This window comes from Sciurus vulgaris (genome assembly GCF_902686455.1).
Source record: "Sciurus vulgaris genome assembly, chromosome: 14".
Classification (NCBI taxonomy): domain Eukaryota; kingdom Metazoa; phylum Chordata; class Mammalia; order Rodentia; family Sciuridae; genus Sciurus; species Sciurus vulgaris.
In genome coordinates this window covers 93,359,663-93,375,096 of record NC_136475.1, presented here as the reverse complement: position 1 = coordinate 93,375,096, position 15,434 = coordinate 93,359,663, and the positions used below count along the sequence as shown (strand labels likewise).

Below are 15,434 nucleotides of genomic sequence, written 5' to 3'. Positions count from 1 at the left end.
AATTGTGTTGGTGCATGCCTATAATCCCAACTACTCTAAAGATTGAGGCAGGAGGATCCCAAGTTCTAGGCCAGCTTGGACAACTTAGTGAGACCTGGCCTCAGAATAAAAAGTGTTATTTAAATGGACTGGGGATGTACTTCAGTGATACAGCACGCCTTGGTTCAATCTCCCAGTACAAGACAGATAGATGTAAAATTCAGATCTGCTAGTTGGATGTTTCGAAATTTCACCTATCCCATATCTTCACCTAAAATTTAGAGGGGTTGGGGATTTAGCTCAGCGGCAGAGTGCTTGCCTAGCACACTCAAGGCCCTGAGTTCGGTCCTCAGCCCTGAAAAAAAAAAAAAAAAATTAAAATTTAGTTTCATTTTATTATATCTTTATATGTACGTGTATACATATATAATGTAAATAGATATAAAGATATCAATGATTCAGTGTAATTCCAATGCCCATATTTTTGGATGAATCATACAATATAAAATTCATCAGAATTCATGTGATTTTAGTACTACAGTGAGTATATCTTGAATATTTTATGCATCCTAATAATCAAAACTAAAAGACAAATTTCAATCAAGCATGCTAGTGGAAAGTCTGAATTATGTGTCTGATTACAAAACCAATGGCATTTGAAAATGCAGAGCGTATAGTCTAAAACATTTAATTTGAGAAAAAATATACCAAATAATTATTTTAAAATATCAGATCATAGATAATAAAAATCTAAATACATAAATCAAAAAATTTCTAGACTTTATTTATAGTATTGGTCAGATTTTAAAAACTTGTACTATGTTTTCTTTTTCTATCTTAAATATTTGCTTTTTTACCCAATATTGTCACTTTTTTTCTGGAATCTCACCAATTTTAGGCCCTCCCCCCAAGCCAGATTTGGCTACTGATAATCATTACTGATAATCATCAGTAATGGAAGAAGGGGAGCAAAGTTAGGGGTGGAGACACTTGCAGGTTGGAAGATGTGGTTGCTATGGGAACGTGCAGAGGTTCTCTCATATCCACTCAGCAAAATGGGAAAAGTCACTCTGTTGTGACCAGATGGGGAGGACGTGCTGGAGTTGGGACCAGAGCAGAGAAGGCATCAAAAGTCTTTAAGGGGCTGGGGTTGTAGCTCAATGATAGAGCACTAGCCTAGCACGTGTGAGGCATTGGGTCCAACCCTCAGCACCACATAAAAATAAAGGTATTGTGTCCATCTACATATATATATATATATATATATATATATATATATATAAAATCTCAAAGTCTTATAAAGGAGAGCAGAGTAAGTGAGATGGAGAACTGCCTGACCAAGTTAGACAATGCCAAGGTGAAACTAGTCAGCAAAACCACCAGGAACCCAGGGGCAGGTGCGGTGGAGGAAGCCACTGGATTTAAAAGTTGTTCAGCTTTGCAGGATGAATCTTACAAAGGGAAACGGGAAAAGTTGTTGAGGGAATGTGCCACGGACAGTTAGAACTCCACACTGGGGTCTCGGCAGGTAAGAACACAAGCCAAGATCTAAGGAATGGAAGTGTGTTGGTGTCGAGGAGTCAATGGAGGCTATATACCAGAGGAAGGGAGATGGAAAGGAGAACATGGTTCAGAAGGGAGTGCTTAAAATGAGACTGCTGGTAACAGCTTGGTCTAAAGCAGGCTACTGGTAGCCCATGTAGGAACGGGGACAAAACCATCAGAGGACAGTAGGTCAGGAAACTGAGAGGCCAGAATGGAAGGCTCTTATATAAGGACACTGAAATCATCAAGAATGTGTTGTGCCAGGTGGCGGTGCACACCCGTAGTCCCAGCAGCTCAGGAGGCTGAGGCAGGAGGATCACAAGTTCAAAGCCAGTCTCAGCCACTTAGTGAGACCCTGTCTCAAAAAAAAAGAATACAGGCTTGGGGTGTGGCTCAGTGGTTAAGTGCTAGTGAATTCAAACCCTGGGAAGGAAGGAAGGAATGAGGGGAGGAAGGGAGGGAGGGAGAAAAGAAGGCAAACAAATACATCGAGTGTTGCGTGTGACAAAAGAAAATCCCACAGATCAGTACGGCAGCAGCAGGTTCTGGTGGTGAGCCATTCACACAGGAAGTCCCACCAAAGGGCAATGGTGATACGCTCACCTGTGGCTTCTAGGGCCCAGTCCATAGTGGAATCGTGTCAGGCACACATGACTGTTGGTGTCAAGTCCCTACTTCAGTGCTAGTCAGTTCCTCCAGGAACAGACTGTGAGCCATCCAGCTGGTTCCTGATAAGGGAAGTATCTCGAGGTTCCATTGTCTACTTTCCTACCATTCTGGGGTAAAAAAAAAAAATGTTTCATTTTATGTTTATGGCCTTACAATCACATGAAAGAAAACTGCTTTCAGGAAAATACTGTCTAAATGAAGAGACATACATGTACTGATCCTCTTACTGTTTCAAAGTCTATAAATCAACTGGACAACCCATTTTATTTTTACAGGTTGGAGTGGGGTTCAGTTAACATGTAGTTTCTTTAAACTGCATATTAGTCACATCCATAATTTTTTGTTGTTGTTGTTATACTGATTGAACTCAGGACCTCACACAAGCTCTAGCACTGAGCTACACCCTCAGATCTTTCTATTTTGAGACAGGGTGTCATTAACTTGAGGAGACTGGCCTTGAGCTTGTGATCCTCCTGCCTCTGCCTCCTGGGTCACTTGGATTTCAGGCATGCACCCGTGCACCCAGTGAATTTCCTTTTTCTTCTTCTTCTTCTTTTTTTTTTTTTTTGTGGTGCTGGGGATTGAACCCAGGGCCTGCAACCTGAGCTGTTCTCCCCAGCCCTCTTTTTCTTCTTCTTGACCTTCAAGTAAACTCAGGTGACATAGGTAGAAAGAGGCTCAAAGGAGGATCAATAGGAAGTTTATGAACTATTTTGTAAAATACATCTCTACCAACGAAATAGGGAAAAGTTCAGAAACACACCAAAATGTGAAAACCACTGTGGTAGAATGTCTGGTGGGGTTTTTGGTTTTATTCGCTTTACTACTGAGGTCAAGCCAAGGTAAAAATGATGGAGGAGCGTCAGTGTGGATGTGGGCAGCTACAAAATAACTCCTAATCAGAGGGTCTGGACAGAAAATATTTGTCTATGGTACACTTCAGTCTTATGATTTTGTTTTGCTTTGGTGGGGGCACAGCACAGATTTTCTAAAATTCATTAAATTTCACAATTTTTCTTGCTTTGTGCAATCTCAGAATTGTTTGTATCAAGAAGTACAGGTTCCATTTATCAAACATAAACTGATGACCTGGGGCTGGGGTTGTGACTCCGGGGTAGAGCATTTGCCTAGCATGCATGAGGCACTGGGTTCAATCCCCAGCACATTAAAAAAAAAAAAAAAAGCCTAAATAAACAAAATAAAGGTAATAAAGGTATTGTGTCCATCCACAACTAAAAATAGTTCTTTAAAAAATAATGATCTATTGGCTAAATAATGATTTATACCCAGTTTTTAAAGGTACACGGTAACATAGTTCTTCTATCCCAAACACAGCCTTCAGGACTTAAGACGTTTGGGCTCAGTTTGGCTCCCTGCCATGAAAGTACTGAGATGTGGGAAGTGCACCTGTGTATCAACCAACTTAATGGCTGGTGATGAAGGCCTTTGGAAGCGGAAGTCCCACAGCCACAGGCACCCCTGTGGAGTAAATATCAAATGGCGCATAGATGGTTCTACATTCATTACTCACCTTCTTGGTTGTGCTTTTCCAACTTCCAGCGCAGATCTGCTATTTACTAACATGATCACCACGCGGCCACTGTAAGGCCCGCACACAGCAAGGAGCACAGAACCTGGTATGGGAGGCCCGGGGGAGCTGCCGGGCCTGCATCACTGCCCGTGGGCTGCGGTGGGCTTACCCAACACTCCCCTTAATACTGACCCAGGGGAACTCAGCAGCACGAGGAGCAAGGAGACACAGATGGGAAACTCAGGGGGCCTCTGTGGGTGGGGAGGACAGGTAAGCTGTGCGAGGGGGCGGGGCTCGGCCAGGGCAGAGATGCAGGGGGAGGCTAAGCAGGTAGGTCACCTCAGACTCCGTGCTATTCTCAAGAGTTTATCGTGAAGGTTTCAGGGAAGAGTTTTTTCCTTCTTTGATGCTGGGAATTGAACCCAGAGGAGTTTAACTACTAAGCCACATCCCCAGCCCTTTTTATTTTTTATTCTGAGACAGGGTCTCATCCAGTTGCTGAGGCTGACTTTGAACTTGGGATCTTCCTGCATTAGCCTCCCCTGCTGCTAGATTACAGGTGTGTGCCACTGTGCCCTGCAAGTTTCGTTTTTGAAGAAAGAGAATAAAGATCTGATCCGTGGCATCAGAAACAGGACTCCAGGTTGCATCTTGGAGCCTGGGCTTGAGGGCAGCACCGAGAGCCAAGCTGGGTGAGCAGCTGGGAGGCCAGGGCAGGACAGCGTAGCTTATCCTGAGAAGGACACAGAGCGGACAAGGCAGGATGGCAAGCCCACCTCTGACTTGCGTTCATCAGGCAAAGTCATGATTTTTTTTTTTTAATGTTGGAACCAGGGATTGAACCGAGGGGTGCTTAACCACTGAGCAACATCCCCAGCCCTTTTTTAAATTATAAGACAGGGTCAGGGTCTCACTAAGTGGCTTAGAGCCTCCCTAAATTGCTGAAGTTGGCTTTGAACTTGCAATCCTCCTGCCTCAGCCTCCTGCCACTGGGATTATAGGCATGTGCCACCGCACCAGGCACAGGTCTTTTTGAGATGGAGACCACAGAGAAATTCAAGTCAGAGCAATGATACAAATGAGCAGGCGGTTTGGTTTGATGAGTTGAGTTTGAAGCGACCATGCAAATATTTCGCAGGAGCTGCTCATACATTGGGTTGGGGGTGGGGAGAGGCTGGCAGGAGGTGGGATGTCTGATGGAGATGTGTGGGAGGGAGGCTCTGCACAGCAGGAAACGTGGGAGGCAGCAAGCGTGTAAACTGGAGAGAGGAGCCCGGATGGAGAAGAGTTAATCAGAAGCACAGAGAGTAGCAAGGCAGAAGTCACACAGAAGCCAAGAATCAATCTCAAGAAAAGAGTTGACCTGTTAAATGCTACTGAGATCAAGTGATATGGGCAAAAACTGAGCAGATTCATCAAGAGGCCAAAACGACCCCTGGAGGTAGTTTGTGAAGCGCTGGGGAGAGCTGACTCCCTTTCAAGCAGCCTTACTGTGGAGGCTGAGGCTGTGCCCCCTTCCCGCAGGAGCCTGATCCAAGGCAACCTGAGTGCAAGCTCTCTGAAGCCAACTCATGTGTTCAAGGAGTGCGGAGTGACAAACAAGAACTCACCCTTCCAGAGTCCCTGGGCCTGGGCAGCCCTCTTTCCCAGGAAGGACCATGAACAGCTGACGGCTATGCTCCAACTGCAGGCCAGCCTCCAAGGCCGCTCTCCGGTCACCTAACACAACTGGATGGCAAGAAGTGAATGGCTCCTGCCCGGAGGGCACAAGGTGTCCTGGGATCTAGGACTAGACCCCCTGTGGGAAGCGTGTCGGCCTGTATCAAGATGCCACTGGTACCACCCAGAGATGACGCCCCCCCCCCAAAAAAAGAGCACAAAGCAAAACCTAGGTGAACAATAGAAGCCACAGTAAGATAAGATTTTTACCAGTGAAGAGAAACACAATTTTCCATGACTAGAAATCTAAGCTGCCGCCGAGGATGCAGCCCAGTGATGGAACACTGGCCTAGCAAGCCACCAGGCTGGGTTAGACCGCGCCACCTCAGGGTGGGGGGAATGCACATCCGACACTTGGCAGCAGCAACACAACCTGTCTCTCTGTAAACACCTGAGATAAGGAAGCTGCACCCCTATAAAGGAAGGTGACAGTAAAACACCATGCCTCTCGGTGCCCCTTTCTGTTCCCCAAACCCTAGCCAAGTTAAGGGGACAAGAGCAAGCCTGGCCGGACGACTGATACAGAAGAACACTGGCTCCCTCATGCCCACTGGCTGAGTGTCACTGGAGGAAATTAAGAGGAGACGTGTCTCCCACGGCTGTTCACTACGGCATCAAGCAAATCTCTAGGTCACCATGTCCAGCAGGGGTCACAGTGTTCTGCTTCTTAGAAGCAAAACCCAGATCCAGATGCGAGTGCTGGGAAAGAGTCTGCACAGAGCCTGGAAGGTCGACTCTCCCTCTCAGGCAAAGTCAGCAACTTTGTCACTCCCTAAGTCCATCTTAGGAGAGAACACAGATGCCAAATGCAAACTCAAGATGGTTTTAATTACCTTCCAAAGTGCTTATGTGACAGCACTTTATAATGTTTAGGCAATTAAAGAGTCAATGATTCTTAAGAACACCATCATCGCCACACTGAAGACTCCTTCAGTGAAAAGACTGTTCACTCTTAAGAGAGCGCCCCATGTGACAGACGGAATCTGAAGACTGAAATAAGCAAACACACACCATTTCTTTTAAACTACTGTTTAATCAGTTTTAAAGACACACAAATTAGAAAAAGAAAACCATGTACATTCAACACACCTTCAAACCCAGCAGTAAGCCACCAGAGCAGCTCTGGAGACACAGGTCAGGAACAAGTGGTAAGAACTCACGACGCCACAGCTGAACAGACAGTGCTGGTGTCCACACACTGTACAAGAAGGACCGACTTATGGATTTGTTGAAAAATAACACTTCTTTAAAAAAATATTTTAGAATAGTAAAAACAAGCAGCACAGAACACCACACGGCATTCTTGCCTGGGAAGGGGAGTGAACACTGTCAACCGCGGCTACTGCGGCCATGCTCCCCTCGAGATTCGGTAACGGAAGCTCAGCAACTTCCAGGCAGAGGTCAAGACTCGCTCTGAAGGGTGGGCAAGACGAAGCCACACCTCCCGCATATGACCCAATCCCTTGCTTCACCTCAGGTTTCCTCACCTCACTCCCTCTGCCCTGCATCATGCCCCTCCTGGTTTGAGAAGCTGTCACGTAAAGGTGACAGAAAACGGACAAGATTGGTATTTGTGTTCAACGTGAGTTTTTTTCCTTGTGATAAAAAGTCAGTAGCAAATGTACTTCATTGTCAAATCCATGTACACCAAACCAAAAATATTTAAATGGGAAAGAAGCATATTTTAAAATGCCTCAGGATGTAAGTTTGTCATTTTCTGAGAAAGGACAGAAAGGAATATTAACAAATCAACATCTCAAAGAAGTTAATCCAAAATATAGCAGGAAACAGTAAATAGTAGCCAGTCACCTCTTCCACTTCAAACATGTTATTAGGAAACTGGTTAGTCATTTTGCTTATGTCGCTCAGTAACTTTTAGTTTTGCATTATATTTCCATTTCCTTTTACAGTTGCAAAATTTGATAAAACATGGCTGGAGAGATGGCTGTGTATCACTGGTAAGTGTCAGACAGCAGTTTTACAAGGATCTTTATAGTATTTATAGAACAGAGTCTTGGGTTTGTTTTTGTTTTTTGCTTTATAAAAGTCATACTAAAAGAAGAGTTATAATCAGTTTTAAAGGCAAGACAATTCAGTTGGCATAAAAATGTCTCTTCAGTTTTGGTTCACAAAGTTTTCCCAATCAATGACCTATGGAGCTTGTCAGGTTTTACTGGGGGTTTAACTTTATGTTAAAAACCTATTAAAATAAATATTATTTTAAAACATATAAAATATTATTAAGCAGCCTGTCAATTAAAATGTAATTGGCTGCATCCTCTGTACAACAAGAGTCTCAAAAAGCAGCTTAATCACTGATTAGAAGTACACTCCTACAAAATATCAACGTGGAAAATTTCATTTAAAATTTTCTTTCTTACTGTAAGGAGAATTACTATAAATAGATTTGACTACTACATGGTGTTGCAGAAAAACACTGCAGAGACCCTTTACATTCTAATCCTTCAAACTCCAATTTCAGAGTGGATTTCTTTTTTTAAATGCAGTCTCTTCCTCCGCCATTAGGAGCCCACAGTGGTACGACCCACTTTTATTAGCAGAAATTTGGCATTCAAGATAAGAGCATGAATTATCAACCACTCATTGGGTGCCTCTGGGTCGGGTGCCATAGGTGTGTAAGGTCCTCGAAGGTACTCAGGATTGCATTCACAGTGTTGTCAAAATCCTGCACCGCTCTTAAATCTGATGCATTATATTTCAGCAGAATGGACTATTAGTGCCTGATTAAAACCCCTCAAAATACTGACTGACACAAGTCTGGACAAATCCTAAGCTGACAGCAGTACAGGCACCATTCTGAGACGATCATTCTCTCAAGTAATTTTTTTTTTCAGTCTTAATGTAGAACTCATTAAACCAATTATCCAATAATTATGAATAAGAAACAAGAGTAAAAATGTCCAGATTTGTTCAGGAATATGCAAATTAAATATTTAAAAGGTGTGAATTTTAAATAGGAAATGTTTGTCCTAAGAGTTAACTAAAAATAACTTATATAATCATTTTAATGGCAAACATTTTAATTAACTTCTATAGTTTAAAATAAAGCATAAAGGAGGATTGCAAAATCAAGGCCAGTCTCAGCAACTTAGACCTTGTCACCCACCCCAAAAGAAGGACTGAGACTAGGGATGTAGTAGCTTAGTGCCTCTGGGTTCAACCCCTAGTGCCAAAAATAAAAAGTAAATTTAAAAAATGGTTTTTTTAGTTGTAGATGGACACAATATCTTTATTTATTTATTTTTATGTGGTGCTGAGGATCAAACTCAGTGCCTCATCTGTGCAAGGCGAGCACTCTACCGCTGAGATACAGTCCCACTCCAAAATAAATGTTTGCTTCAGTAGAGACCATTTCACTATCAAAGTAATTTTTAAGAGCTATGTTCAGTAGAAATAATATGTTGCCACACCTCCTGATCTAATGGATTGTTCTCCCCCTGAGCTGGGCAAGGTGGCACACCCCTGTAATCCCGGTGACTGGGGAGGCTGAGGCAGGAGGATCAAAAGTAGGGCTGGGGATGTAGTTCAGTGGTAAAGTGCTCCTGGGTCCAATCCCCAGTACCAAAGACAAAACAAAATAAAATTTAAAAGATCCAAACCAAAACTGAAACAAACAACAAAAACCAAAAAGGTTTCTACTGGTCAGGTGCAATGGTGCACACCTGCAGTCCCACTGATTCAAGGAGACAGAAGAATCACATGTTCAAGGTCAGTCTCCGTTACCTAGTGAGTTCCTCTCTCAAAATAAAAATAAAAAAGAGCTGGAGGGTGTGGTAGAGTGCCCTTGGGCTCAATCCCCCAACCCCTTAACAAAAAAAAAAAAAAAAAAAAACAACACTTCTGTTGCTATGACAACCTTTTAAAAAGTCATGGCTTTGAGTGCCAGTAATAAAAATGAGCAATCACAATCCTTCTCTTTGTGAATCCGCCCTTGCACTTGGCTCCCATTCCGGTCCTTTCCTCTCCCTGGCTTGGGAAGGGGGAGCGTGAGCCCAGAGGACAGGGACTCAGCGGGCAGAGCCAGAGGTGCCGGTTCCTCCCAGGCCAGCCAGTGCTCTCAGAAGCCACCCTCACTTTCGGAAACCTCCTTTCGCTGCCCATTTTCTCAGAAGTGGTATGCATGGAAATCCCCGTGTGCTGTAAACATGGTGGGGACTGATGTGAGACAAAAATTTTAGCTAAGTGGATGGCGGAGGCCGACAGAGTGGTGGCTGGACATTTTTTGAAGCCAAATAAATCTTGTCTATTATTCTGTATATTTCAGAAGCAAAATAAACTTCCCCAATTACCCTGAGTTCCAACAAAAATGCTTATTTTAAAAACAGAATGAGCCACTTATAAAATGATGATAGCTGGGACATGGCAAAGTGACTATAGTTTTAAGAAAATGAAATTGAGGGAAGAATAATTATTTTTGTTCATTTTTTTCCCTGAGTAGTATATAATTAACCAAAAGTATAAATATGATGTTGACTGATCATCTCTGGAGTGGTTTCATGGTATCTGAAGAGTGGGAAAATAATATAAATACACACTGAATCCTAATTCTGCTGATGGAAAAAAAAAAAAGAAAGAAAAGCAAGCACACATCACAATGAATTCCTTTATACTTGACAGCAGTAGAGATATGCTAGATTTTAATTCTTCCACTGTAAGTAGAAGCAAACAATTAATCTTCATAACACTCTAAGGAGATATAGTCATTTTACAGAACATAATTTTTTTCTTGAGAAAAATCAAGTTAAGAATTAGAATGAATTCTAGTTTTTCTTTTAGATTGCCTATTCATGATTATTTCTCCAAATTAGAGGAGAGGTATTCAAAAACCATTTCATAAAAAACACTAGTAGATCCAGGGGAGTAAAAATGAGCCCAACAGGACAGGCCAGCGCCACCCTCACAGGAGTCCAGGAGCCAGTTCAATGCCTCGCTCTTTGCAGACAAATCTAATCTGCAGTTAGACGTTCACTGGGCGAGAAGCGGGAGCAGTGACGTGGGCTCACAGCCGAGAGGAAACACACTCAGGCAACAGAGACCAGTGGTGACCGTCTGTGAGCAGCCAAGAAAACAAAAAACTAGAAAGTTTTTATAGAGCTTTCTGGTTTACTTTAGATTCGTTTACTTTCTCTTAACAGTAAGCAGATTCTCTGCAGCATTAATTAAACCGAGAATATGTTTTGAGGGGAGACACTTTCATGAACATTCCCTTCTAACCTTACATTATGCAACTAGTTTAATTTCAATGCACGGGAAAACAGAGAAAAGTTACTTAGCTATCTACCCTGACCTGGGAGGGAGAAGTGGGGTTTGCCTCATCAGACGGAAAAAAGTCAGTCTTTAGAAAGATAAAAGGAAAGGCTATTTCTAAAGTTCTAAAACAATACACTGACATTTTGAGACCACAGAAGTTTCAAGTGCATTGACTTCGCCTTTCTTTAAATACTACAGAGCTTATGCCAGATTTTTGTTTTATCCTCTACTTCATTTATAAATTTATTAGTGATCAGAAATGGAGACTCATCATAGACACGTAACTTCATTTCATTAAAAATTTTAAGGCAAAAAGAAAAATTCCACCAGAGATGGGTCAAGCGACAGTGAGGTCAAAGGTATCGTGTGCCCTCCCTGCCACTGGCACCCTGCATCTGCAGCTGGGCCCAGCTGCAGCACCTGGCCTCTGGTCCCAGCTCTGCTCCTGGCTGCTGTGCCATCACAATACTCTGCAGGACTACCGGAGGTGCCCAGGATCCAAGGCAAGGTTATTCATGGTAGAAATGGCCCATAAGAAGAAACCACCATTTTCTTCTCACAGAACCTAAAACTCATTTTTAGCAGGAGTTAACAGCAAAATTTTAATGTGAGAAATTAAAAGAATCTGGAAACTAAGTTCTGCTGTTCTCAAAAAATGTCATTCGGGCTGGGGAGATAGCTCAGCCGGTAGAGTGCTTGCCTTGCAAGCACAAAGCCCTGGGTTCGATCCCCAGCACCGCAAAAAAAAAAAAGTCATTCTGTCTCAGGTCTTTTAAGTCTTTGATTCCCTAAAACTTTCCCACATAGGAATTAAAGTGACAAGGATAGGAAATTGATTAGCCAGACAGAACCTTAATCACTAAAGACTTCTTTCAAAACCTTTGAGTCTATCACTATTACTCTCATTATCTCTTCTAATTCTATGTAATTTATGCTTGATAAATTTCATTTGAAAGTCCAAAGTATTGCCGGGTTATTAAACCTTATGTCTCAATCACAAGGAACTCCAGGCCAAAGGGAGCACCCCTTCCATCCCTTGTCCATCCCCCCATCCCCGCAGCTTTCCTCATGCCTGCCTTCCTGCCTCATCTTCTCTTTTTTAAGAAAATAAGCTTAAAATAGCACATTCCCAACCTTTAATTATATTTAAGAAGTTCCTCCTGGAGAAGGGCTCTCTGACTGATACAAGGTAATTAAGCTCTCCAGCAAAATAAGCTACCTATAATTTGGCATCCATTACTGCTTACAGTTTCACTATGGACCATAGTCATTTGAGATACTTTAAGAAAACCCTTCAAATACTGAGATGTTTATTGCATTTTTAAAGTATCTACCATCTTAAATATCCTGTTTCAAATTCCTTCTAAATTCCTTTACAGCATACAACATCAAATATTGAAGTAATCTTCTCACATGATCACACTTGAAAATACCATTTAGGAACAATATTTTAGGAAATAGAGGGTTTAAGGCAAGACATTCATTTGGAAAAGTTAACCCCTCTCAATCATCCAGACTGACAGGATCAGTCTTCCACCTCTGCAGTGCCTTGGGGTACACAACATACATTCGGCAACAGGGCACGCACAGGACCTGACGGACACGTGCTGAGATCGAGCGCCCTGGTGAAGTACGAAGGTGTCTTTGATAAGGCGTGGCCCGCAGGGACGTGGCATGGGAGGGCTGCTTCACTCCGTTTCCAATCTGGTGCACAGGGAATTCCCTACCTAACTGTCCCATTTCCCCCAGAGAATCTCTGCATACAAACACAAACCCCTTGCAAAGGTGCTGAGACTGGCTCCAGGGACAGGAAAGGCAGTCGGCTGGGGCCTCGCCATCACTGCCCTGGTGACGGAGGCCTGGAGGCTTTCCCTTGGCTCTGACTGCAAACGCTGTTTGTTGGGGAGAAACTGTCCTCTCCCAAAGAATTTTCTCTTTCATCAAACTTTTTGGACTGTGAGAGCTGAATGTTTTCATGTGTGTTCTTTCCTCTTTGAGTTTTTTTCACTGGCAACAACAATAATACTAAAATAGCACAGATGTGAAGGCAGTAATACCAGGAGCTAAAAGAAAAAGGAGAAGTTTAGTTGTATTAAGTTCTGACATTAGTAATGCTTCACTGCACACACTGCTGGCCCAGGGGGTGCTTACTCACTGCGTTACTGTCCCACTTCCCCCTCAAGGTGGACCCCCAGTGCATGCCAGTGCTATCTACAAAGCTGTGCACGCCTGGCAGCTTAGAAGCATGAGACTAGATTACACAGCTCTGAACAGGACCAAAAAAAGGGTGCTTATTAACAGTGGCAGTCATCTGAAAATAGTCTCTTCAGTCCAGAGACTCCAATACTGAGTCACCAAAGAGACAATAAGGACAGCAGAGCCTATGCTTGGTCACCCCTGCTGTCCACTGCCTCTCTGAGTCACAGGGATTCTGAGGAGGAAAGCAACAGATAAGCAACACCGCTTGGTGGTGACTTCCACACAAAGAAAGGCCACATTATTTAAGATACTATCAGAAACTTCATTCTCCAAATCAAATATAAACCAAATGCAAATTGAACTGCTCTGCAGTAGTTAAAAGTTCAAGTGGTTGAGAGAAGTACCCGAGATGCAATCAACAGCCCAACTAACTGCATTTTAAAGTAAGAAATAATTTTGTTAGAATGGAAATGTTGGCAGGAGTTACTTAATGTCTTTCTGTATGTATGATTATCATCATGTTGAATTCTATGATTTTTTTGGCCATATATTCTGTTCTAAATCACTCTAAAGTCTAAAGAATTTATGAAAGAATCAAGTTTTTGATATCTAAGCTACCACTATTATGCAGGAGTGGGATTAGATGGGGCAAGGGGAGGAGATAAACAGATAAACAAAAAATACGGAATTCAAGGTAATTTCTATAATACAATGATAGCCATAGTACTAATGAAATAAAAGAGCAAAAAGGAAACAAATAAATAAAATCTAAGTAACTTATTGTCCTCTGATTAAAAAAACCAAGGTAGTCAATCATTCTTTGTAAAGACCCAACTTTTTTCCCAACCAGGTTCCGGACAATCAGGTAGGAGGGTTCCAGTTCAACTTCCCTGAAAGCTAAGGCAGCAGTTGCCAGCTGGTGCCACCTGGGCTAAACAACGTCCTCACCTTCAGGCTGTGTGGTGAAGACCCTGAACACTCGTGACTGCTTGGTTTAGGGTTAAGAAGTAACTGTCATGCGCCTACCAGCAGAAAATGAGGTGCGGTGCTATTTTTTCATCCCATTCAATAGCAAGGGACTTTCTCTTAAAAGTAGTTATCCCCACTGACAGATTTTAAGAGTAACACTTACCTGTAAAACGTAAATGATGGTTTTATAGAAAGAAGCACAAATGGCACAACTGTGTAACTTATTGCTATTTGAGTTACTGCCCATGTTATGACGTCATAAAATAATTTAAGTTGGGGAGTTTTGATGAAATAATGTCTAAAGTTATTTCTCATCTGAAATAAAAAATAAACAAGAAACACTTGCTATTATCTTTAAATTAACATTACCTTACAAACTGGTGATGACTATTTCAAGAATGTGGAATAAAAAATTTGCAGGCAGCTGGCAGGAGTCAAATGAGACTACCACTGTGGGAGAAGCTGGTTCTGAAAATCACATGTGCGGGTGAGGGTTGGGGTCGGGGTCAGTAAGAGGGGACCCAGGCAAGTCGTGAAGTGACGGATCTGGGCCCAGGGCCTACAGGAGCTCTTTGCAACTTCTCAGTAGATCTGAAGTTGCATTAAAATGAAAAATTTCTCCGAAGAGTTAACAATAACACTACCCAGAGCTCCTTAAATGGTACTTGGGAGAGGACAGAATATAAGCAAGAGTTCAACCTATTTTCAGTTTCTCCTGCTACTATGCAATGGAACATCCATACCTCTTGCTTTAACTTCTGCATATGTGAACAAATGGGTCCCAACCACTCAGCTCAGGTCAAACAGCACTGACCAAAATAAACAGCAACCACACACATCACTCACAAACGGCAGCTGGAAAAGCCTATCAAAAAAACTGGTGTTTTCTCATCTTCACTATTTCCATCACTCTTTAAAGCTTTCAAAGTAATGAAAACATCGAAACTATTTCAAACCAAACATGGTTTCGTCTTTTCTGTGTTTTCGCACTTTTCTCGTCTAGCAGGTTTCTAGGGAAGCACGGCCCTGTTCTAAAGCTGTCGTCTTATTCTTTCAGGGGCGAGCTGGCACATGGGTCACAGTTCTTCCTCACAAAGACCCTCATTCCTAGTGGCCAAAACCAAATCCTGCCTGTGACTTCTTGCCTACCTCACCAGTGGGCCACCTACTCTCTAGTCTACTCTGCTCACTAATAAGAAATCCACTTCTCCAGGTTTGGCATTCAGCTTTCCATTCCACCTTAAAGACCTTACCTAGCTGGCGGGGGCTCGCTGGTGGAGTGCTTGCCTAGCATTTGCAAGGCCCTACGTATAATACCCTGCACCACAAAAAAACAAGAACAAACAAACAACAAAAGCAGCCTTATCTGAACTACCTGGTACTGCAAACAGAACAGGCTTAGGCTCCTCCCCAGTTTGACATTCACATTCTTCCATCATCGCTTTCCTCCCCTCTCGCATGTGCCTATCCAGAATCATCCACTGTTCACGAACACAAGAATTCTATTCTTCAGTTTGTTATTGTTCTCCAAATACAGCATGATCTCTCAACC

The 15,434-nt window shown here is 42.7% G+C and overlaps 1 protein-coding gene across 8 annotated transcripts in view; it reads right to left on the bottom strand.

Annotated features, from left to right (window-relative positions):
* Positions 1-6,456: 6,456 nt before the first annotated feature.
* The window catches only part of MBOAT2 (membrane bound glycerophospholipid O-acyltransferase 2), a 133,868-nt gene continuing 124,890 nt past the window's right edge, over positions 6,457-15,434 (bottom strand). For all 8 annotated transcript variants that reach the window (XM_079110966.1, XM_079110967.1, XM_079110961.1 and 5 more), the window contains 2 exons: positions 14,046-14,197; positions 6,457-12,777 (listed from right to left, as the gene is read on the bottom strand). In XM_079110966.1, coding sequence (XP_078967092.1) covers positions 12,552-12,777; positions 14,046-14,197 — 378 coding nt within the window. In that variant the 3' untranslated portion in view covers positions 6,457-12,551. The remainder of the gene's footprint in view (positions 12,778-14,045; positions 14,198-15,434) is intronic.